Below are 25938 nucleotides of genomic sequence, written 5' to 3'. Positions count from 1 at the left end.
AGAGAGAGAGGGGGAGAGAGAGAGGGGTTCTATGCGTGCGCTCCCTCAAGCCGTCTGGAGCGGAGCAGGCAGGAGCTGAGAATGATGAAGGAGCAGTTGCTGACAGACCGCCGTTGTTGCCGGACGTTTGGCTCTCTCCGCCGGCTCGGATTATCACCGTGAGACCGCTTTGTTCGGATTACCGCTTCCCTCCGCTTGTCCCTTTGACCGCATATGTGTTCATGTCACAGAGGGGATAGGATGAAGACAGTCCAAAATGTCATAGGTAATACAGTCACACACACACACACACACACATGCATGTGCCAAGACACCTGCATAAACTTGGACACGGTTTGCGCTTTCCTCCCTCGCTTCTTCTTCTTCTCATTCTGTTGCTTTTCAAATTCCGACAGTGACACAAACGCACACAGACACACACACGCACACATGCACGGAGGTTTGTCGTCGTCCATGCTGCTGTGCGGCTGCCGCAGCCCTGTGTCCATTAATTTTTTTTTTCCATTACAGGCTATTGGTGCCATGATTCATTCAACCAAATATTTCCTCCCAGTCTGTTCATGGCGTCACTAACCTGAAACCTTTTAGAAAAAAAAAAACACACACACACACACACACACACACACAAGACGGCGCCTTATTACAGAGCGTAGTCCTCCAGAACCAAAGCGTTACACCATACTTATCTGTGGTGCATCCTGCTGAGGTTTTAACTTTTATATCACACTTTGCAGAGTTGTCCCTTAACAGATTAGTGCGGCACACCAGTGCGCACAACTCTCCACCCATGAATTTAATGACAAAAGAGCTACGTGTGAAAAACAATACTACATACCAGACAGTGTTTGCAGTACCTGAAGCTGATCCGTGATGGATGCTGTGTTGGTTGTTTGGTATCAGAGATCCTCAACTAATTCTGCATGTATGTTTTATCTGCAGCAGTCCGTGACAAGCAATGAAAAAACCCCCAGTTTTGGTTGGCTGAGAAGTATGTCAGGGATGGCTGGTACAAGGTGCGAGGAACTGTACTGTCAGCAGTGTTCAAATTGGGGGACTATAGGGTTAATGAAACCAGAAGCCCTTGGTTGTCATTGCGAGTGGACCAAAAGTTGTTTTAGAGACTTTCCCCTTTGAGCAGATGTTTGTCCCAGAGGTCTGATGGCACCAGGAGGTGTTGGTGAAATGAGATCTCCAGTGATTTATCAACAGACGATTGGCTGGTCGCATTGGCCAAGTCATATTTGGTCTACCAAGCGTGACAGACGTCAGCCTCGCTCGCTGCCTTGGCAGACGGAGGAGCCAAAAACCTGCTATGAATTGGTGCGGATGGCAACACAGTCCGCAGGGTTGGAGGCTGGGAGGGGGGGGGGGGCTCGTCTCAGCCGTGTTCCCGCTGACGTGAACGACACCTGGAATATCTTCACTTGAATGTTATCTGACCACGGAGAGATCGCTCCATCAGAAACCAGACAAAAGGTGGTGGGTTTTTCCACCACTTACACGGTCATACAATCTAGCAGAGTAGAGCAGAGCAATCAGCAATGTCTGACCATCCAAAAAGGAAACCTTCTATTTTCATCATTATTCAGTGACTCCGTATAAGCAAGTACTCGTCATCAATAAGTCACACTTGGTGAGCAAACGGGTGATGCTGTCTATCTATCTAGCTAGCTAGCTAGCTAGCTAGCTATATCTGTCTATCTATCTCCTGGGTTGTTGGTCAGGTTTAATACTGAGGTTCGTTGTGCGAGCAGTTCACAGCGGTGGTGGATTGCATGATGCCAGCTGTTTAATCCTTATAGATTTAGACAGGTGGTTGAAGATAACAAATAAGGTCTACATATGGTATGGGTGAGGATGTGAAAGACAGAGAGCGTGAGAGAGAGAGAGTTAGGTTTCCCTCTGTGTGCTGCCATAGCGTTGTGTAAATTTGTCACTTTGGCACAAACCCGGCATGTGTGGCTAAACTCAGTCCGGGAATCCGGATTTAATCCACAGATTCCTTGGGATCAGAGCTGCTGAATGAATGACTTTCGTTCTGTTTTCCAGAGACCATTCTTAATCCTTCTACAGCATCAGTTGTGTCTCAGTAATTCCATTGGTACCTACTTTTGGCACATGCACTGTGCCGCCATTGAACTAGACCACGGGTATTTAAATGTACTGCATGTAGTATATGGTACATCAAGATGGGAAATACTCTGTATCGACAGGTGTAAATGTCCACGGTGACGCCAAATGTTTATTGTATTGTTCAACTTAATCTCTTTCCATGTATGAAAAGCAGTGTTTCTCAGCTGGTGGGTCACGGCCCACTTTTGGGTCACGGACTCGTTCTGAATGGGTCGTGGAGTGTGTGGTCCAAAAAAACAAAACAAAACAAAAAAACAACAACCTATTTTAACACGAGAAAAGCTAACCCTTTAATTCTACATCAACGCCCAGACAAACGTGAATATGCGCCTACCAGCGGGGGACGCTATTTCAGCAAATGTTTGCAGTCAAAATAATATCTACTCCCTACTTTTAATGCGAACGTATTCAATACCATGCTTTTAAGCTGTAATCTTTCTTTTTCAAACCCCAAAAATGCAACCAAATCAGTTTCAATACTTTTATGTTGTAGAAACTGGGTTTATATGATAATTTATCAGCGAATTTATTGGATTCTTTTAGCTTGAGCGCTGCATATTGTAGCGAACTCGGGGGGCAGTCCGGGAACCGCCACAGCCGGGACGCGAACCCGTGTCTCCCGCTCCGCAAGCGACAACGTTAACCAGTCGACTAAAGGGTCCGACCCAACATGTCTACTTATCCATGCGTGTTACAATGTTAGAAACTGTTTTCCTTCCATTTCGCTCATTCAGTCGACTTGGGCGCTGTGCAAAAGGGTTATAATGGCAGGAAAAACACTGGTTTTTCTGTCCATGTGTGTGTGTCTGTCCGCTGCTAATTTCCCCATACCACGGGGCCTGTCAGCCTAATAATTTTCGTGCACAGTTATGACTGTATGATCTAGGACCTCTCGTGGTTGCGGTGATTCAAAACCTTTGAAAACCCTGTTTTATACTGCAATTGAGTGCTAACCCATCAGCCGGTTTGTCGCCTAAGTCCAAACACAGGAGCAGGACAGGAGAGATACACCTGGCGGAGAGCTGCACTCTACTGAGTGCGTGCTTCTAGTTTTGATTTGTTGTTGTTCGTCACATCGAGATCAGCAGTCGGGTAAAAACTACACACTGCCATTCAAACGATAAAAGCCGAACCTCTGCATGGGATGTAGGCTTGCTGATGGCACATTTATTGGTTAGCATCATCTGCATACATTCACAAGGCTATCACTTTCAAATCCTATTTGTTATTTGGAACAGAAATGTAGGCAGGTTCAAATCGGCACGGTGGTGCAGTGGTTAGCGCGGTGGCCTCATAGCAAGAAGGTCCTGGGTTCGAGCCCCCGGAGTAGTCCAACCTTGGGGGGTCGTCCTCTGTGTGGAGTTTGCATGTTCTCCCCATGTCTAGGTGGGTTTCCTCCGGGTGCTCTGGTTTCCTCTCACAGTCCAAAGACATGTTGGTCAGGTGAATCAGCCATACTAAATTGTCCCTAGGTGTGTGTTTGTTTGTGTGTGTGGGCCTTGTGATGACCTGGCGGCCTGTCCAGGGCGTCTCCCCGCCTGCCGCCCAGTGACTGCTGGGATAGGCTCCAGCATCCTCACGACCCTGAGAACAGGATAAGCAGTTTGGATAATGGATGGATGTCGAAATTGTTTCAGATTTCAAGGCTAAATATAAGCCCAGCCAGTGGCCAGTAATTCCTCGTCTAACGTTTTACCCTTGTATGGGGAAGTGGGCATCAGGGCATTAGCGGGGTAGGAATCTCTCAGAGGATTTTTATCAACAAAAGGTGCAAAATATGAGCAGCAACATCGTGCTGAATTTTCAAAAAACAGACTGCGCATACTACTAACATCTGCCTCACACACTCCCTGGATGACATCCTTCTCCTTAGTGCTTTCTCCCCCTTATTTACCTTCCCCCCCCCCCATCTTCCCCTTCATCCCTATAACCGGCCTCCTAAACCGATGTCAGTGAGATTGATCTCATTTTGCTTGGTTCGACACTTGTCAGCGTCTGTTTCTGTGTCTCTGTCCTGTCAGATGCATGTCGTCATTTTTCATGTCTTGAGTTTCGTTGTTTCACCTGCGGCGATTTGGCCCCCCTCTTGGAGGAGCGATGCCGATCGGTCGTTTATCTGGTCAAACATGCTGAGCTCTTGTCATCTCACGGATCATCCAAAGGGCGGCGTTATTGTAAGCGGTTCTTGATAATGACTAAAGATTGCCTTTGCAGGGGGAGAACCTGAAGTCCACCCGCAGCTGAACCCTGCCTGATACACTGCGTACACATTCCCGTGTTGCACGCCAAGCCGGCACAAAAGCACGCCGTTTCACCGAGCAGCACTGTTACGTTCCCGCCTTCATTTACCTTCCCTGGTCGCACTGGAGGATTCGGGGTTTTTTTGTGATTCCTCCGATATTCGAATTTAAAGCGGCGGCCCCGTTCGTTTACTATGAACGCAACCTCCTGAATCAGCCGTTCTACCCTTTTTTGTCGCTCACATCGTCAAATGTGTTTGGTTGTGGTGTGTAGGAATGCAGCCGGACATTTCCTTCTTCAAGGGGTTCCTGGCCCGCCCTCCGTCAGGGCTGCAGCTCCTGTCCGGGTCTAAAAACAGAGCCTGACCGTACATCATGTCTGTGTGAACCGCTCCCCCCGGCTTTGATGTCCTGACAATACACCTCTGGTTGCGTAACCCCTCTGTTCCTTAGGGCAGCCATGCAGGGACACGCACAACTGTTGTTGTTGTTTTTTTTTGCATTGTGCGCCGTGCTTTTTTTTTTTTTACAAAGGGTAACAGCTGAAAGGAAGTTCATTTTTGGGTAAGGTGATGATTTATTTCAAAGTTGTGTTTCCGACCGGCGGCTTAAGTGAAGAGGTTGATGGAGGGAGGTTGATGGAGGTGGAGGAGGAGGAGATGGGGATAAGGAAGAAAAGGGGGCGCTGTGGTTTGGTTTTATACCTCCCCTGTGAGTTGTGTCCTCAACTCTTTTTTTTAACCCCTGGACCTCACAACCTTCTAGCAGGACAGAGATGTAATCAGCAGCTATAGCGTGTTGACGCAGATCCTCCTTCCACTGCGCGTGTGTGTGTGTGCATGTGTGTGCGTGGTGGGTTGTGTTGACCCGTGTCGGTGCATGCGAGCTCGTACGGGTGTGAGTTGTTAAGTTTTGTTTAGGGACGACGCTTTGTACATTGTGTCTTAAGGATGTAGTTTTTCCAAGAACGCTTGACGAGACACCATGTTGGCCTTGGCGCAAGACAATGGGCCCCGCAAGGTTTCTGACGGTGGATATGATATAACACCCGGATCCCCGTGGCTCCCCTAACCCATCAGACTGAGCCGCCCTGCCTTAGAGGAAGTGCTTTACCGACCGGAGGAGTCTCATGTTTGTTGGCCTCCGTTTAGAGGTCACAACGCGTCTGCGTGTTGGTTTCGACGGCGCGTTTAAGAGCCGCTAGTCTCGACGCCTGTCTCGGGAGCAGTCGATCCCCGCCGGGAAACAGCCCTGGGTTGATGGGGAGGGAGTGCCGGGCCATTAAAACCTGTGGTAAGTCAGCAGACTTTAACGAGCCCGGCCCTCGATGAAAGAATCATTCATCTACCTCCGTCCATATACTGGCCTCCATCCATATACCGGGATCAGGGTTGGGATCACTTTTCTCTTTCTCTTCTTTACCTCCATGCTTCTTCTTTTTCCTCTTCGCTCCAACTGTCTCTCCCTCCAATCTGTCTCTCTGTCTCTCTGTCTCTCTCTCCCTCTCTCTCTGTCTCTTTCCCAGCTTGTTCTTTGGTAATAAAATGCACTTGGTGTTAATGCATGTCTTTATCCTTGACGACAGAGAAAGGTTTGTTCACTGGGGACTGTGGATGCCGCCCCAGGGTGCAGGGTGACCCTGTGATCCTGGAAATGGATCAGGGAAGGGCTTGTTCGACACTCGTAGCAGTGTCTTGAGAATAAGCGGAGGGTTCAGTCTAAAGCCTCGGCCTTACTCAAGTCCAGTTTATTTTTATATCCCTAAATCCAAGTTGCAGTTCCATAATGCATATGTCTGTCTTCTTCTGCAGTGGCAGATGTGTGTACCGGTCTTCTTCTGCAGTGGCAGATATGTGTATTATGGCAAAATAGCTCAAACCTGTGTGTGTATATATATATATATATATATATATATATATATATATATATATATATATATATGTGTGTGTGTATGTATATATGTATGTATATATATGTATATATATATGTATGTATATATGTATGTATATATATGTATATATATATATATATATATATATATATATATATATATATATATATATATATAGGATTCTGCATGTCCTCGTGAGAATGTTGGTTAAGTAAAATTGTTATCGCTGGGCAAACGAATAAAACGTGTTAATGATAAGCTTCGGATAAGGTGTTTTTTCCCCCCCCTTATTTCAAGAGGAGCTGCTAATGATCCCCGTAGGCACAGAGCAATTGAGCTAAGCTAGACTAAACTCGCCGTTAAAGGCACCTTGAAACTGCACGGAGACATAAAGAAGTTATCCACGAGTTTGTCCGACTCTTGTGTGCGTGGGACACGTAGTAAAAACCCCAGAAACTAAACCGTCTCTATTAAAACATTACTTATAATAGGCCTGTAAATTGTGTAATTGAATTTAAGACAAGTTGAGACTTTTTAAGGAGGCCTAGACGCTGCTACGCGAACGGGCTCGTACCTCGTGGTAATGCAACAATGCGATAAAGAGAAGTGGATGCTGGGACGGCGCCGCGTGCAGAAGGCTGCAGGAGCAGGAAGGTCACATCACCGATCCTTCGGTCATCGTGTGTTTCCCAATAAAATCCTGTCAGAAACGGACGTCTCTGCAGTGCAATGCAGATACCGACTGAGCCAAAACAAATGTGAGCCAGTGTCAGAGAAGGTTGAACCAGTTCATCTGGACACTACGTGTACTGACAGATACGTTTCATCACTCATCTGTTCTAAGTGACCTCTTCAGTCTCAACTGACTGCAGGTATCCCCACCCTTATAAACAGTACAGTTCAATAAGTACATAACAACCGAACCCAACAGCCAGTTTCATATGCAAATACAAGAGTGACCTGTAACTAGAGTGTCAAAGGCCATGTGGCCCATTCACAGGGGACTAGGGACTGTTGCAATCCTCTGTGAATAGTACACATGACCTTTGACACTCCAGTTAGAGGTCACTCCCGTATTTGCATATGAAACCGGTGGTTGGTTTCGGTCGTTATGTACTGTATTGTTTATAAGGGTGGGGATACCTGCACTCAGTTCAGACTGAAGATGTTTTTACATTTCATTTTTAAATCCCCTCATTTCGTTTTTAACGTGCCTGCACGTTGTTCGTATTTTTTTTTCTCCCCCTTTTTCTCCCCAGTTGTATCCGGCCAATCACCCCCCAACTCTTCCGAGCCACCCCGGTCGCTGCTCCGCCCCCTCTGCCGATCCGGGGAGGGCTGCGGACTACCACATGCCTCCTCCGATACACGTGGAGTCGCCAGCCGCTTCTTTTCACCTGACAGTGAGGAGTTTCGCCGGGGGGCGTAGCGTGTGGGAGGACCACGCTATCCCCCCCCCAGTTCCCCCTCTCCTCAAACAGGCCCCCCAGCCGACCAGAGGAGGCGCTAGTGCAGCGCCCAGGACACACACACCCACATCCGGCTTCTCACCCGCAGACACGGCCAATTGTGTCTGTAGGGATGCCCCGACCAAGCCGGGGGTAACACGGGGATTCGAACCGGCGAGCCCCACGTTGGTAGGCAACGGGATAGACTGCCACGCCACACGGACACACACCCACATTGGTTTTAATGACAATAAATGGAATTGAGATGTCGCTTAGTTGAGCGATGAATTGTATCTGTCAGTAAACATTGTATCCAGATGAAGTGATTCAGCCTTCTTTGATTTTCTTCCCCGGATTACTGAGCATGCATCGAGACACGCGAACCAGTATTTTTCAGAGCCATGTGTTCTCGATGTGGGAGAAGTGCCTATGAAACGGCACCACGTGCCGCTGGAGTTCTCCACTGCAAAACGGCCCAAAGATGAGTCTCTTGGACAGCGGGTGCAGCTCCTTTAGACAGGATGATCCACAATTACAATTAAAGGACAAAACCACGTGAGGGAAGGAGCGCCAGTGAGGTGCGAATAGATTTAAACTGAATGATGGTCCGACAGAAAAATGAACCCAAGACTCGTACTGTACTGGAGTGAAATGTCAATGGGGAATTATTCCGCTCATTCATTTGTTCCAACCACAACTGCAGTCATCGTGATGCGATAACAACGTGGTCCACTGAAGTAGTGCCGTGTCTGAAATACGCTCCTGTGGAGGATATTAACCAGGAAGGATATTCATCATCTGCACATATCAGCGATAGATAAACGAACCCGAGTGCATCAGACCCGCCTCGTCCGTTTCCTTGTGTACAAAACCTCCCCGAATAATGATGTTAAATGAGTTATCTCTGCTCTGCCTCTGTCCTTTCCTTCACATTCCTCTATTCCCCTTTTGTAATATCTATCTCGCCTGAAAGAGCGCAAGGCCTTGCTATCGGGATTCTCCCCTGCGTTTGTCTTCGGATAAGATTTTGCAGCGGGGCCGAGTCCATCCACCTGACTGTGTTGCCTTATCTGACTCCGCCTCGTCTCCTCTGTTTCCTCCTGACAGATGAGATTATGCAGCAGGAGATCAGGCCCCTGCTGGCTGTGGACATCATAGAACAGCTCCATCGCCAGTTTGCCATGCTGTCCGGTATGTATCAAGACCCCCCCCCCAACACACACACACACACACACACTCACACTTCCTGTTGGTCAACACCAGTGCCTCCCTATAACCAAGATCTCTAGGATCCAGTGTGTCATATATGTACTTGGATATGTTTTTGTTGGGGTTTTTTTTTCAAAACTGAAATCAAATTTCTCACGTTGTATCACCTTCCTTATTCAGTTCTTTCCCCCTTATTTCTTCTCATTTTACATGTTGCCTATTCTTAGATTGACTGTTTTAGCACAGTTTATTGTCGTCATTATTATCATGATCATTATATTATTAATATTGTTATTGTTATGCGGCACGGTGGCGCAGTGGTTAGCGCGGTCACCTTACAGCAAGAAGGTCCTGGGTTCGAGCCCCGGGGTAGTCCAACCTTGGGGGTCGTCCCGGGTCGTCCTCTGTGTGGAGTTTGCATGTTCCCCCCGTGTCTGTGTGGGTTTACTCCCGGTGGTCCGGTTTCCTCCCACAGTCCAAAGACATGTAGGTCAGGTGAATTTGCCCCTAGGTGTGAATATGTGTGTGTGTGTGTGTGTGTGTGTGTGTGTGTGTGTGTGTGTGTGTGTGTGTGTGTGTGTGTGTCGGCCCTGTGATGGTCTGGCGGCTTGTCCAGGGTGTCTCCCCGCCTGCTGCACAATGACTGCTGGGGGAGGCTCCCGCATCCCCGCGACCCTGAGTAAGGATAACCGGTCTGGATAATGGATGGATGGGTGTTGTTGTCGTTAGGGGTAGTAGTGGTAGGAATAGTAGAAGCAGCTTTTAGCATTATTGTTGATATTTATTTGCATTGTTATTATGAGTATGAGTCATACTACGTAAATGTTTGGACAACACAACTGTGATTCACTTATTCAGGTATTGCACAGCGATGAGTAATGCATTTTTGCATTGCACAGTGTGGACAGCTGCTCAGCTGACCTTTGACCTGCTGTCTGATAGGACTGCCATGGCTGAATGAAAGGGGAAACGTATCTGGGGCAACGACTAGTCATTTCCAGTTAACACTGTGGTTCACTGCAGGCCTATCCATCCAGGCCTTCCTTCCTCTGTGTGTGTGTGTGTGTGTGTGTGTGTGTGTGTGTGTGTGTGTGTGTGTGTGTGTGTGTGTGTGTGTGTGTGTGCGTGCGCGCACAAAATCACAGGAGTTTCTGGTTTCTCGCATGTTCTGGTGATTCTCCGCAGTTTTATCAAACCACTGCGTCCTCCATTCTGCTCCACGAAATTAAGAGTGTTTTAGCTTCACCGCCTTCAGTCTGGGTTTTGGGAATATTGCGGACGTATTACTTTTGATGGCGATCGACGTGAACAAATTAGGTGCCCCCATCTTTGTGCGGACCACGATTGATCTTTCACACCAGCAGATCTGAGTTCAATTGACTTGCTATTTGAAATCATCGCAGTGGCCCCAGACTCACCCTGGCACGCTCACTCCTTCCCTCATCATTTCCAGATGTGTTGTGGGACGATCGCAGGGAGGCATTTTGTGTGTTTCTCCGGGGATGCTTGTCATTCCTTCCCTCCCGTGTTAAACCACCGGCGAGCAGACCTCTCTCTCAAAGAAAATAACAACCGCCTCCGAAAAATAAAAAAGCCTTTCTCAGCGGGACTGGCCACCGTGGTTATATAAGATAGGGGCGAACACACACGCCTGGTTTATTGCCCTCGCTGCGTGCGTGTTTGCCTGAAAGCTCGTCCATGTGACCGTGTGTGTCTGCCAGAAAGGTTCCTTTTAGGGAGAAGTTGGTTGATGGGTTTTGCATCTTGGTGTTTTTGATATCTTAACTCTGATGTCAACTCTGAACTCGCCTTAGCCAGGGCACTTCCTGCCTAACTGCTCACTAAGCAGTTCTGCAGCAACACGTAGACCGTTAGAAAAGGAAGGTTAGCGTCCGGGAGGCGCGGCGGTCTGTTCCGTTGCCTACCAACACGGGGGTCGCCGGTTCGAATCCTCGCGTTACCTCCGGCTTGGTCGGGCGTCCCTGCAGACACAATAGGCCGTGTGTGCGGATGGGAAGCCGGATGTCGCCGCGCTAGTGCCTCCTCTGGTCGGCGTGATCCTCCCACTCGCTACGTCCCCCTCTGTGAAACTCCTCGCCGTCAGGTGAAAAGAAGCGGCTGGCGACTCCGCTTGTATCGGAGGAGGCATGTGGTAGTCTGCAGCCCTCCCCGGATCGGTAGGGGGGTGGAGCAGCGACCGGGACAGCTCGGAAGAGTGGGGTAATTGGCCAGAAACAATTGGGGCTAAAAAAGTGTGTGTGTGTGTGTGAATGAAACTCTTTCTTTTTTTGGGGGGGGGGTTCCCTGCCCCCAAAAAAGAAAGAGTTTGTGTTATATCTTTTTTTTCCCGGAGAGCTGTGCCCATGCACTTCCTTAATATCGATTCAGTGCATGAAGTGGATCGTCTTTTCAAAATGGCAGCACTCTTTTCCTGGTTTTGTTGATTCCGCCTATATTATCGTCACTTTCGATGCGTCGCCAGACTGGAATCTTAGAAAGTATGGCATAGTAACCTTCTGTCACCTTGTTGGGGACAAGTGTAGGCCAACATGATGCACTGTATGCACCACATGGCCCCGGGCCTATATAACATATGGTGAACAGTGTGTTCCAGTACCCCCGTAGTGTCAGGTACTGTGGACAACCCAGCTTTCAGATTGCTGGGATGCATCTAGCTGAGAGACCGATAGGTGCTGCACCAAGACAACACAGGAAATGAAATGACGGGCTATTTTTGGCACCGGGTGTGTGTGTGTGTGTGTGTGTGTGTGTGTGAATGAACACTCTTGCAGGTGAGCAGCCAAAACAGGAGGTGAAATCATCTCCTCTGTGGACGGTAGTTGTTTTGGATGGAACAGGCAAAGACAGAGCGAGGTAGAGAGAAGCACAGAGAGAAAGTAGAGAGTGAAGGGGAGAGAGGGAGGGAGAGAGACTACAGCGCTGTCACCAGCAGCTTATGTGAGCAAATAACCAAGATCAGTTAGTTCTAGTGTCGTTTTCTCCCCGATGTTCGCTTCATATGTTCTCAATCAGCCAAACTATTTGTGCAGCACGTCTCGTCCATGAGCGTGCCATGCAGTGCACTTTACATTAAGTGAACACATTAAAAGGTCATGTGGTGAGTACTATAAGAAGAAAAAAAACCCCAGAATAATAGACGAAAAAGGTTAACCTTAATAAAACAAAGTAAGTCAACTATTAGAGAATGAAATAGAGTGAGATGAATCAAAAATATCTATAGTGAGTGGTGTCGCCCTTTTACGCAACATAACCCAATATAACCTACTCCAACCTGAGCTCACAAGTACACTACCGTTCAAAAGTTTGGGATCACCCAAACAATTTCGTGTTTTCCATGAGAAGTCACACTTATTCACCACCATATGTTGTGAAATGAATAGAAAATAGAGTCAAGACATTGACAAGGTTAGAAATAATGATTTGTATTTGAAATAAGATTTTTTTTACATCAAACTTTGCTTTCGTCAAAGAATCCTCCATTTGCAGCAATTACAGCATTGCAGACCTTTGGCATTCTAGCTGTTAATTTGTTGAGGTAATCTGGAGAAATTGCACCCCACGCTTCCAGAAGCAGCTCCCACAAGTTGGATTGGTTGGATGGGCACTTCTTTGAGCAGATTGAGTTTCTGGAGCATCACATTTGTGGGGTCAATTAAACGCTCAAAATGGCCAGAAAAAGAGAACTTTCATCTGAAACTCGACAGTCTATTCTTGTTCTTAGAAATGAAGGCTATTCCATGCGAGAAATTGCTAAGAAATTGAAGATTTCCTACACCGGTGTGTACTACTCCCTTCAGAGGACAGCACAAACAGGCTCTAACAGGTACTATTTAATGAAGATGCCAGTTGGGGACCTGTGAGGCGTCTGTTTCTCAAACTAGAGACTCTAATGTACTTATCTTCTTGCTCAGTTGTGCAACGCGGCCTCCCACTTCTTTTTCTACTCTGGTTAGAGCCTGTTTGTGCTGTCCTCTGAAGGGAGTAGTACACACCGGTGTAGGAAATCTTCAATTTCTTAGCAATTTCTCGCATGGAATAGCCTTCATTTCTAAGAACAAGAATAGACTGTCGAGTTTCAGATGAAAGTTCTCTTTTTCTGGCCATTTTGAGCGTTTAATTGACCCCACAAATGTGATGCTCCAGAAACTCAATCTGCTCAAAGAAGTGCCCATCCAACCAATCCAACTTGTGGGAGCTGCTTCTGGAAGCGTGGGGTGCAATTTCTCCAGATTACCTCAACAAATTAACAGCTAGAATGCCAAAGATCTGCAATGCTGTAATTGCTGCAAATGGAGGATTCTTTGACGAAAGCAAAGTTTGATGTAAAAAAAATCTTATTTCAAATACAAATCATTATTTCTAACCTTGTCAATGTCTTGACTCTATTTTCTATTCATTTCACAACATATGGTGGTGAATAAGTGCGACTTTTCATGGAAAACACAAAATTGTTTGGGTGATCCCAAACTTTTGAACGGTAGTGTATGTCTCTCCTATTCATTTCCACGTTTCCCTCACTGAAGAGGTAGATTTTTACAGGAGACATCTGTTAGGCACCAGAACTTCACCTCAGCTGGGTTCTGGTGATCAGTTTGTTTTGTCAAGTGAGCAGGGGCCCAGTTATTATCGGTCCACTCTCTCCTACGTAAGTGAGGTCTAGGGTTAAAACTGTATACCCCATGTACCGTGTCATATTATGCACTATGTGATAGGTGTGACATACACTGATGAGCCAAAACATTATGACAACCTGTCTAAGATGCTGTTGGTCCTCCGTGTCCCACCAAAACAGCACCGACCTGCCGAGACATGGACTTTACCAGACCCCTGAAGTTGTCCTGTGGTATCTGGCACCAAAACATCAGCAGCAGATCCTTCGAGTCCTGTAATTTGTGAGGTGGAGCTACCATGGATCGGACTTGAGATCTGGAGAATTTGGAGGCCAGAGCAACACCTTGAACAATTAATCATGTTCCTCAAACCATTCCCGAACAACATGTGCAGTGTGGCAGGGCGCATGATCCTGCTGAAAGAGGCCACTGCCATCATTGAATACCATTGCCATGGAGGTACCTGGTCTGCAGTGATGTTTTGGTAGATGGCCGGGGTCAAATTGACATCCACGTGAATGGCTGGACACAGGGTTTCCCAACAGAACATTGCACAGAGCATCACACTCCCTCCACTAGCTTGCTGTCTTCCCCACAGTGCATCCTGGTGTCGTCACTAAAAGGCACACATACACAGCCATCCTTGTGATCTAAAAGAAAACGAGACTCATTGGACCAGGTGACCTTCCACTATGCCGAGGTCCGGTTCCAACGCTCGTGTGCTGTGGACAGGGGTCATCATGGGCATTCTGACCGGTCTGCAGCCCCATGCACAGCAGGATGCGATGCACTGTGTGTTGTGACACATTCCTCCCATAACCATCATTAAAATTATCTGTGACTTTTGCCACAGTAGATGGGATACCCTTCATTGCCCTCTTGCATCGATGAGCCCTGGGTGTCCAGCACCCTGATACCAGTTTGGGGTTTGTCTCTCCTCGGTAGGTACTCACCACTGACCGGGAGCACCCCACAAGCCTTGCCGTTTCGGAGATGCTCTGATCCAGTTGCCTGGCCATAACAATTTGGCCCTTGTCAAAGTCGCTCAGGTCTTTACTCCTGCATCCAACACGTTGACTACGAGAGCTCATCTTCCACTTACCATCTAATCTATCCAGACCTTGACATGTGCCCTGTTTGGGAGATGATCAGTGATCGACAGTATTCGGGTCGCCTGTGAGTGGTCATAATGTTTTGGCTCATCTGTGTGTGTGCTGTTACAGCAGCTCAAATTCTTGATGCACGTGCTTTTACGAATCAAGACTGAAGAAGTCACATTTCACCATTTTATAGAACTGTTTCTCTTTTGGCGTGGCGCACTTCCCCGATGTCTTCTAAATCAGTGGTTCTCAACCTTTCAGGTGTCCTGGACCCCCTGCGTATTTTTGATCTACCCTGAGGACCCCTCCACCTGATCTTGGGGGAGGGCGGTTGCAATTTGATAGAAACAGTAGAAACTGCATTTTAAATTGCATTATAGCATTTATTCACTCTTTGGGGCAAAAATAAGAGCTTTCAGCTGTAACTTAGATATAGTTAACAAAACAGAATTCTTATGCAGTAACTTTCAGATATATGTAATAAAACAGAATATGTATTCAGTAACTTTCAGATATATGTAACAAAACAGAATATGTATTCAGTAACTTTCAGATATATGTAACAAAACAGAGTTCTTATGCAGTAACTTTCAGATATATGTAACAACACAGAATATGTATTCAGTAACTTTCAGATATATGTAACAAAACAGAATATGTATTCAGTAACTTTCAGATATATGTAACAACAGAATTTTTATGCAGTAACTTTTAACAATGCAAACGGGAGCGAGATCTCTTATTAAAATACAATAAATTACACTTGTGAAACAGATGTAATTAGAGAAAAAAGTCCTGTTACCCTTTATAGTTTAGGTGGATAAAGGTCTCAGTCACATTTGAGTAAGATGATCCTATTTCTATAAATGTCATAGGATCTTTTTTTTTAAAAGATATTTTATTTTCACGGACCCCTTGCAATTACACCACGGACCACTAGGGGTCCGCGGACCCCCGGTTGAGAAACACTGTTCTAAATAGTAGGACCTCCATACTAAACATGTTCCCAGCGCATCAGCGATTTGAAACGAGAAAGGCCCTCAGTCGGGAAATGTTATCCAATGTCGCCACCTAGTGGTTATTTTGTATAAGGGTCTGGGTGCAAAGGCGCGGGCCCGCCTCGTTATGCGAGCGGGCGCCTTCCGTCACGCGCACCGGTATGGCCTTAACAAGGTTTACGTTAGTCTTCCGGTGTTTGACTAATTTTATTTTTTATTTTCGGCTAATGAATTCAAAATCTCTAACCTCACTTCCGAACGAGAGGTTCAGAGGAACTGGACGTGTGTGAGGTGAGCGGAACCCGAACCGTTAGTTTTGTCCCACTGATGCTGTTCGTGAGGCAGGCGGCCAAAAGCCTCCACAGTGATGGAGGTGCGTAAAATACCAGTAACGGTCGACAGGAACGAAGTAAAGTGTGCTACGAAAATAAGACCCAGATTGGAAATAACGAAACAAAAACAAAAAACTGAAATTGTCCGTTAACACGCCAATGTGTCTTCTCTTGGGTCACAGGAGGGCGAGGCAAAGATGGCGCCCCCATCATCACCTTCCCGGAGTACTCGGCCTTCAGCGACCTGCCTGACGAAGACTTCCTGAATGTGGTGACCTACCTGACCAGCATCCCCAGGTGCACACACACACACACACACGCCATGTGCATTAAATGAAGGACTTTTAAGAGTCCTCTGTTCAATTTCGCTGCCCTCGCCAAACCCTCTCAAACATCAGAAAATCACATAAAGCAGCTCCTAATGCAGTTTACGCTAATAGCCCAGCCTACAGCTAGCTGTTAGCGGGTTGTAGGGGGCTCCATTAAATTCTCCGTGATTGGGTAGTTTCCAGCAAACCCATTACGGTGTAATAGGCAGCGGCGTGACGTTTAGCCCTTGAGACACTGAGAAGCTAATGCGGTTTAAAGCAATTTTTGACTTTGCCAAGATCTCCTCACTTTTCAGAGTGTGTGTTCGCACAACTTTCGGGGATAGTCACCCCTGTTTTGGAATTGACTTCACCACTTTTTCTAAAATCGCCCGCTCTCTCTTCCTTGCCTCTAGCCTGGACGCTGCCAGTATCGGCTTCATCATCATTATCGACCGGCGGAAGGACAAATGGAGTTCGGTTAAGGCCTCCCTCACCAGGATAGCTGTGAGTACTGAGTAAATGTACTCACCTGGCCCGAAGATGGCGGCACAAACTCCCGGCTCCCTCAGAGCTACTGACTCGATTACTTTATTCAATAAAGGCATAAGAACATTTCTCTTCCAGGTCGACCTTAACCCTACTTTAAAGGTCTCTGGTAGCACTTTCCAGTAAATATAAATTGGCACTGGCTATTGCACCTTTACATACTTGGACATCATTGTTATTGGTGTCTACTATTGTGCCCTACTTGACATTTTATGCTGTTGTGGTAGTAATACATCTGTTACACTGATGTGTGGCAATGTAAATCCACTTTGTATTTTGAGTCTCCTGTACACTGCTCAACATGACATGCACGCTTGGCTGTAATGTAATTACCACTACGAATTCACCACGACTACTGCTTCATATTACTGTGATTATATGATATTATTATATGATTTCTTGTAGTATGTAATGCTTGAATGTAACCACTAATTACGGACTCTCCCGTAAGTCGTTTTGGATAAAAACGTGTGCACAATGAGTAAATGCAGGTAAAAGTAGGAGTGCTTTATGACACCCGGAGCTCAAATCAACAATGCAAATACAGCCTGCTTGTGTGCTACAGGTTAAGTCCTGCAAGAGACAAACGTGCTACATTGAAACAAGTGGGAAAATTACTGCAGACAGATTGGGACCTGATTAGCTATTGACCTGAAAGATGCGAGGAGATGATTCGGAAGAGTGTGATTCAGGGGTTTTCACTGTTTTGTTGTTGTAGTTTTTTCTTTTTTTCGAGAGGGATTTAGAAATACAAGAAACACTGTAGATAATGATTTTTAACTTCAATTTCTGTAGAATAATCTCAGGACCACGCAGTCAGCTTTCTGCCCAGCTTTTGCTGCTGATCTCATGTGCAATATCATGGCTCTGGCGTTGGACACTGGTGTTGTGTATTTCTTTACTCCCTAGAGGGCGTAATAGGGACGCTATAGGTCCTGATTTGGCACTTGAACATGAGGTTAACCTGGTCTGTCATAGAGCTAGATTTTTACACCTGGGGTCTAAAGGATTAGTATGAGAAATACCACTAAGCTATAATCTCAGTAAACTGACAGCTATGAACATTTATGATGTTTTGTCCCCCCCCCCATACTTTGAGTCATCCTGTCATCCTTAAAATGAATGAATGAATGAGTTAATGATAAACTAATGAGTGAAATGTTTAACCATTGAATGAATGAATGAATGAATCACTCATTTGTTTAGAAATGTGACCTGGCATTCTTATATTTTTGTTCTCATCAGGGGGCATTTCCAGGGAACCTACAACTGGTGTTAGTCTTGAGACCGTCCAGGCTCCTCCAAAGAGCAATAGCTGACATTGGTATCAAGCTGCACAGAGATGACTTCAAAATGAAGGTACCGGTAAGCATGCTTGAGTACCCACCATAATAACAGCATCATGTCTTCTGTGGAGATCTGTCACGTGAAAGCCCCATCACTTGGAATATTGAGTAATTTGGAGCATAATCTCATTTTATGATTTGATATAGAAATTGTGTCTTTCGCAAAAGAAATGGACCTGTTTTGTTTCAGGATTGTTTTGTATCTCGAAAAGCTGGCTGATTGGCAACATGAGGTTTTCATTTGGAGCCAGCGATTATGCAAAACCGCCACGGGTGATCTTACAGTGCACGCTCTGCTTCTACAACCGTGCCTCGGCATTGCAACACATGAAGCCGATAAACACCCCAACTGTTTGTGCAAGAGAATGAGATAAGGTTTCTGCATGTCGAGGCATAGTCAATGCCAGATACCCGCTCATATTTTTCAAGTAGAATGTCGAACAACAGGATTTCCTTCAACTGAGCACCCTTGACGCATGTAGAGGCACTTATCATATGTGATGTGGTGTGTGGCGTGTTGCACAGTCAGACTCAGTACTAGTGATCAAACCGGCAGCCCTTCCTCTTCAGCACGGGGCAGGCCTCCATAACTTGCCCTCTAATTGTTGTATTCTTCAATGCTTACTGTGTGAAATATCATTTTTTCTTCTCCGTTGCCATGCGGGCTTGACAGAATCACTGTTCCCATCGCCCTCGGAGAACTGCATGCCCACACTTGACTGAATGACCGGATTGGATAATGTCTTAATGCCTTCACTGATGCGGTTTGCCTCGTGAGGATTGATAAAATTAATCTTATTTCAAAATTTTCTCATCTTATGTTGTCTATAGATACTAGATAGACATATACAAACATACATGGATTGACTGAATGAGTCAATGATCAAGCGATCAGTAGATCAAAACTTAAGTATGGAGTATTTGTCCGGGCCAGACATGTTCTGATAAAAGCAGTATTTGGGCTGATTCCGGTTAACTTCAATTGGTCAAGGAAAGGTGACTTGCTGTAGAAATCCCAAATTTAATAAGTTGTGCAACTATTTCATGCATTGCAGATTCAATTTACATTCTAAATTGATTCAATAAAAAGAGAATTGACCCCGAGACTGATAAGATGTTTCTCCAGATACTGAGCTAATGTCCAACTGGCTTAAGGTTTACAACAGAATGGTGCCCAGTTTTAGCTTTTTTCGGGGTTTTTTATTTTCCTAAATGAAATGAATATGAATTATATTAAAGGTCATTTTTAATTAAATGCCTTGTAAAACGTCCTGCAATATCAGTCTGTCACAATGAACAAGCTTTTCTGTGATTTGTGGTACTGCTAAACAAACAGTCACTCCATAGAGATTTCAGTAAGAACAGATGATCCAAAAGCAGCTGAGATTGCACCTGAGATGATTTGCCAAGGCTTAGGAGTGAATTTAAGATTGTATTAAAAGTTAATTTGAACATAGCATTTCCAACAACCTTTACATGAGTTCACAAATTCCTTCCTCTGTTTGTCTTTAATGAAACATCTACAGGCTGGATTTTGGTGTTAGATTAAAGCTAGGATGTAGACGGGTTCAAGGTGGAGGTGGGGTTACATCAAGGATCAGCTCTGAGCCCTTTCTTGTTTGTGATGGTGATGGACAGGTTGACGGACAAGGTCAGGCAGGAGTTTCTGTGGACTATGATGTTTGCAGATAACATTGTGATCTGTAGTGGGAGTAGGGAGCAGGTGGAGCCTGGAGAGGTTGGAGGTATGCACCGGAGAGAAGAGGAATGAAAGTCAGTAGGAGCAAGGTGGAATACATATGGGTGAATGAGAGGGAGGACAGTGGAATGGTGAGGATGCGAGGAGTAGAGGTGATGAAGATGGATGAGTTTAAATACTTGGGGTCAACTGTGCAAAGTAACAGGGAGTGCAGAAGAGAGGTGAAGAAGAGCGTGCAGGCAGGGTGGAGTGGGTGGAGAAGAGTGTCAGGAGTGATTTGTGACAGAAGGGTGCCAGCAAGAGTTAAAGGGAAGGTTTACAAGATGGTTGTGAGACCAGGTTTTTTTATATGGTTTGGAGACGGTGGCACTGATGAAAAGACAGGAGGTGGAGCTGGAGTTGGCAGAGTTGAAGATGATAAGATTTTCACTGGGAGTGACGAAGAAGGACAGGATTAGGAATGAGTATATTAGAGGGACAGCTCAGGTCGAACAGTTTGGAGACAAAGCAAGAGAGGCAAGATTGAGATGGTTTGGACATGTGTGGAGGAGAGATGCCGGGTATATTGGGAGAAGGATGCTGAATATGGAGCTGCCAGGGGAGAGGAAAAGAGGAAGGCCAGAGAGGAGGTTTATGGATGTGGTGAGGGAGGACATGCAGGTGGCTGGTGTGACAGAGGAAGATGCAGAGGACAGGAAGAGATGGAGAAGGATGATCTGCTGTGGTGACCCCTAACGGGACCAGCCAAAAGTAGTAGTAGTAGTAGTAGTAGTAGTAGTAGTAGTAGTAGATTAAAGGTAGGATGTTTGGCTTGCTGATTTTCTACTTTGAGACAGAACTGTGTCTCCAACTGCTAACCTGTCTATACTAGGCATGAATTGTCCTGAAGACCTTGTGCTGTAAAAATGTGATCATCCACATGATAATCAACAAATTTTTTATTTCATGCATTATCATGTAAGGCATCTCTTGTGTTTTTTTTCTCTGATATGTTTTTGCAGATTGTGATGCTTAACTCACTATCAGACCTGCACAGCTACATCGACAAAGCCCAGCTGACCTGTGAACTAGGAGGGAACCTGGACTATTGTCACAGTCAATGGATTCACCATCGAACTGTGAGCACACACACAGTGTCGCGCTCTGCATGTGTGTGTATGTGTGTGTTTTTGTGTGTTTGTGTGGGCACCTGATGCATGTGTGTTTGCATATAGATTAAGATTTGTGTGCGTGGGTGTGTGTACCTGCTCAAGGACGTGTGTGCACACCCTCATATGTGAGGTTTGTAAGAAAACAAAAGCTTAAGTGTAAGTCTGTCGTGTCTGTGAAATTCAAGAGGATTGCCTTAGGTTGTTTACATTGACAGGAAGTGCGGATTCACCTGTTTGTGTAAAATTCGTTTGCAGGCCATAGAGAATTTTGCAGTGACCGTGAAAACCACAGCTCAGATGTTGCAGAAGTTTGGGACAGACCTGGCGGAGACGGAGCTGCCTAATGACGTCCAGTGCACCAAAGACCTGCTCACGGCACACACTGACAAACACAACAAACTCAAGGTGGGTGTTATAGATTGCACACACACACACACACACACACACACACACACACACACACACACACACACACACACACGCACACACACGCACATACACACACGTCAGCTGATATTATTACCGTTACTTGCCCATATCCCCTGCTGTGTAGGATGAACTGAAGCTAGCACTGAAGCAGGGCACCACCCTGCTCGGTTGTATCAAGGAGCAGGCGGCCAAATCAGAAAGCCACAAACTCAACCCAGATGAGATGGAAAACCAGACGACAGTGGAAAGGTGGGGCTCATCAAAACCTTTGACCATATGATCTGCTGAATATCAACCATGTATTTTACAGTACGGACATGTAGTTCCAGCAGTCACACTCATTCCGTTTAGATGGTTGTAAGCTATAGGTAGTCATGCCTGTGGGCAGCAGGAAGGTATCATTTCTGACCATTGTTACGTCTGTTGACACTGGAGACCACCAGATGTTTAAATCCCAACATATAAAAGTACAAAATGGACACCAATTTGGTTAAGTTACCCTTGGTTCCTGTTTGGAAAATTTTGTCTGTTTGTGTGTGTGTGTGTGTGTGTGTGTGTGTGTGTAGGTTGTTGGCCCAGCTGGATGAGACCGAGAATGCCTTTGAACAGTTCTGGTCTAAACACCATCTGAAACTGGAGCAGTGTTTGCAGCTACGCCACTTTGAACAGGACTTTCGAGAGGTGGGTGGCTCTGTCTGTCTGTCAGTCCGCTTGTCAGGCCATCTGTCTGTCTATCCATCTGTCAGGCCATCCATCTATCTGTCTGTTTGTTGGTCTATCCATCTGTCAAGCCATCCATCTGTCTGTCTGTTTGTTGGTCTGTCCATCCGTCCACCCATCTGTCTGTCTGTACGTCCATCTGTTCATCTGTGTAGCTGTTCTAAAGTCATTGTAAAGTAAGGCCTGCGGTTTATTGCTTAGATACCGAAGAGTCTGTGCCCTCCGTTATTTGACAAAAATGTCATCCTTTCGTCCTGAAAATTGTCAGTTGTAGTGTTCACATAAAGATTGCCACATCCAAAATCTAGAGCTAGGCTCTTGGAAAATGCTGTTGCATGCTAACAGAGAAGGTATTATGGCGCCACTTGGGATTTTCCAAAGCAGAAGACACACTCGACTGATGGATGACGGATTTAAGAGCAGCTACTGTGTGTACGAATTCACTGCAGATGCAGTCGTTTGTTTAAGGGCCAGAATACACCTGCACTCCTTTGCACGCATGAAGAAGATGCCCCTATTGGGGGCGTCCGGGTAGTGTGGCAGTCTATTCCGTTGCCTACCAACACACGGATCGCCAGTTCGAATCCCCATATTACCTCCAGCTCGGTCGGGGTGTCCCTACAGAGACAATTGGCCGTGTCTGCGGGTGGGTAGCAGGATGCGGGTATGTGTCCTGGTCGCTGCACTAGCGTCTGCTCTGGTTGGTCAGGGCGCCTGTTCGGGGAGGGGAGGGGGAACAGGGGGGGAAATAGTGTGATCCTCCCACGCGCTACGTCCCCCTGGTGAAATTCCTCGCTGTCAGGTGAAAAGAAGCGGCTGGCGACTCCACATGTATCGGAGGAGGCATGTGGTAGTCTGCAGCCCTCCCCCGATCGGCAGAGGGGGTGGAGCAGCCACAGGGACGACTCGGAAGAGTGGGGTAATTGGCTGGATACAATTGGGGGGGAAAGGGGGAGGACGATGCCCCGATTCATTTCAATATAAAGTTCCCACACGGGTGTTGTCTAGCCTCAAGTCGATGCGACTACTCAGCACCTTGTCCTGTTCTCCATCATCAGTGCCCTGTGTTTATTTTACTTGGGAGGAAAAATACGTGAAGAACTGCAGTTGCAAGTTTATTTCCTTTTTTTGAAAGTAGAAATGGATCCTTTCATCATGGCAGTTTCATCCAGCAGGTATAATACCAACCTCATAGTTAAATTTTGAATGGCCTGTCTTCCCTCTCGGTCTTTAATTAGTGTTATATCTCTCTTTCTCCCCATTAATTTTTCAATCACTCTTTTGTTTTATTTCTCCATCACCATCCCTTCTGTTCTGTAGGTGAAGGTGACCTTAGACGGCTTGATGGACAGTCTGACTAGCCTATCAGATATAGGGGATTGTGTTGCAAGGGTGGAACATCTACTCAAGGAGCTCAAAGCCTTGGAGGAGAAGGCTCAGGTCAGTTCACACAGACACATGTGCGCCCGTGGAAACACACACACATAATTAAACATCCATACGCAAACTGACTTTGTATAAATGTGACCGTGGGTTTGGAATGAAATCTTTTTATGTTTGAGCCGGTCTTATTTACCACCCGTGTCAGAATATTATTACGTCGGGGTATTGTTGAAGTTATTGTGATGTACTGTTTACAAAGGCCCCCCTAGAGAAAGCCCAGCTCCACGCGCTGCACGGGGACCAGCTGATCCAGAGCAACCATTATGCTGTGGACTCCATTCGGCCCAAGTGTGTGGAGCTGCGACGCGTCTGCGATGACTTTAACAATGAGGCCAAGAAGAAGACAGACATCCTCTCCAAATCACTGCAGATACACAGAGGCATTAACAAGGTAGGAATGAGAACCAGACCACCTGGAAGCCATTTCAGTCTTAGTTTGGATCTCTATATCTACATCTACATCTATATCTATCTATCTATCTGTCTATCTGTCTGTCTGTCTGTCTGTCTGTCAAGAATGTGACTCTTTCCTGGTCATATATATCTGTTTACTAAGGGTGTAACTTGTCATTTTAAAATGTATAATTTTTGTTTAACGTTTTCCTCTGTGTGTGTGTATGTGTGTAAGTAAAATTGTATTTATAATTTATATAACACTTTTAAAAACACACAATTACAAAGTGCTTTACACTCAATCAGAAAAATACGAGTAAATACATAAAATAAAATGATTGACTATAAAACATGGCACAAAGAGTAACAGACCAAGCTAAAAACGAATCAAAACAGAAGGCAGGGATGGGGATCTATAAAAAGGCTTAAAAAGATGGGTTTTTCAAAGCCGCTTAGAACAGTCTAAAGATGGGCATCCGGGTAGCGTAGCAGTCTATTCCGCTCCCTACCAACATGGGGATCACCGGTTCGAATGCCTGTGTTACCTCCAGCTTGGTCGGGCGTCCCTACAGACACAGTTAGCCGTGTATGCAGCTGGGAAGCCGGATGTGATTATCCATCTGGCCATCTTATCATCCCCCCATGTAACTGGCTCAATGATCCCTCCCTCTCCACCTCAACCTGATGTGTGGTGAGTGTTCTGGTGCAAAATGGCTGCTGTGCATCACCAAGGTGGGTGCTAAACATTGGTGGTGGTTGAAGCCAGTTACCCCCTTCAATGTGAAGTGCTTTGGGTGTCTAGAAAAGAGCTATGTAAATGTAATCATTATTCTTATTATTATTGTGTCCTGGTCGGTGCACTAGTGCCTCCTCTGGTCGGCTGGGTGCCTGGTCGAGGGGGAGGGGGAACTGGGGGGAATAGTGTGATCTTCCCATGTGCTACATCCCCCTGGTGAAACTCCTCACTGTCAGGTGAAAAGAAGCGGCTGGCAACTCCACATGTATTGGAGGAAGCATGTGGTAGTCTGCCGCCCTCCCCGGATCGGCAGAGGGGGTGGAGCAGTGACCGGGACGGCTCGGAAACTAGGTAATCGGCCAAGTACAATTGGGGAGAAAAGGTGTGTGTGTGGGGGGGGAGGGGACAAAATATTTCGGATTTTTACAATAATTCTTAGCTGAAGAAAACAGGATTGGACAAGCTTAGTAACATGGTGATGAAAATACATTTATTTTCTGGTCAGAGATGATACCAAGATTTTTAGCGGTAGGTTTGATGTTTGAATGAAGTGGACCAATAAACTGAACAAGTTCTCAGGACCAATTCAGAGAACTTCAGTTGTGTCAGGGTTTAGATGGAGGAAATTAAGGAACATCCAGTCTTTTGTGGCAGCTAAGCAATCATAGCGGGAGGACAGTTGATTCAGGTTATTGGGTTTGGCAGAGAAATAGCTCTGACTGTCATCGGCATAACAGTGGTATGATGTCTTGAAAGTGACTAAACAAATGACTCAGAGGAAGCATGTATGAAGAGAAGAGGATTGGCCCAAAGACAGACCCCTGAGGGACTCCACACAAGAGGGGAGCTGATGAACATTAAAAGATCTATTGGTCAGATAAAAGCGAAACCAATTTAACGCTGTACCAGTCAACTATTAAGTAAGATGGCATGATCGATGGTATCAAAGGCAGCGGTTAAATTTAGAAGAATAAGAATAGAGTATTCACCTTTATCAGCATGCATAAGAATATCATTTGACACTTAGTAATGGAGTCTCAGTACTATGCTTGTGATGAAAGCCGGATTGAAATTTATCAAAAATATTATGACCCTCAGTCAGCTGCAGGATTTGCTCCGCAGCAATTTTTTCAAGGATTTTGGATAAAAAAAGAAAGTTTGGAAATCTGTATATAATTCTCT

General features: G+C 45.9%; 1 protein-coding gene across 4 annotated transcripts in view; it reads left to right on the top strand.

Annotated features, from left to right (window-relative positions):
• The window catches only part of mcf2l2 (MCF.2 cell line derived transforming sequence-like 2), a 146332-nt gene that overhangs the window by 16166 nt on the left and 104228 nt on the right, over window positions 1–25938 (top strand). For 3 of the 4 annotated variants that reach the window (XR_008810062.1, XM_056277946.1, XM_056277944.1), the window contains exons 2-11: window positions 8820–8903; window positions 16165–16279; window positions 16707–16797; window positions 18085–18204; window positions 20886–21002; window positions 21291–21440; window positions 21589–21713; window positions 22031–22145; window positions 23505–23624; window positions 23827–24018. Coding sequence is in view for 3 of the 4 variants with exons in the window: in XM_056277946.1 (XP_056133921.1) it covers window positions 8820–8903; window positions 16165–16279; window positions 16707–16797; window positions 18085–18204; window positions 20886–21002; window positions 21291–21440; window positions 21589–21713; window positions 22031–22145; window positions 23505–23624; window positions 23827–24018 (1229 nt within the window). In the remaining variant the exon portion in view is untranslated. The remainder of the gene's footprint in view (window positions 1–8819; window positions 8904–16164; window positions 16280–16706; window positions 16798–18084; window positions 18205–20885; window positions 21003–21290; window positions 21441–21588; window positions 21714–22030; window positions 22146–23504; window positions 23625–23826; window positions 24019–25938) is intronic. The other variant, XM_056277945.1, reaches the window with a different exon arrangement.

Source organism: Lampris incognitus, chromosome 3 (assembly GCF_029633865.1).
Source record: "Lampris incognitus isolate fLamInc1 chromosome 3, fLamInc1.hap2, whole genome shotgun sequence".
In the NCBI taxonomy this organism is placed as follows: Eukaryota; Metazoa; Chordata; class Actinopteri; order Lampriformes; family Lampridae; genus Lampris; species Lampris incognitus.
The sequence above is the reverse complement of the archived record's forward strand: the minus strand, read 5'-3'. Positions and strand labels throughout refer to the sequence as shown.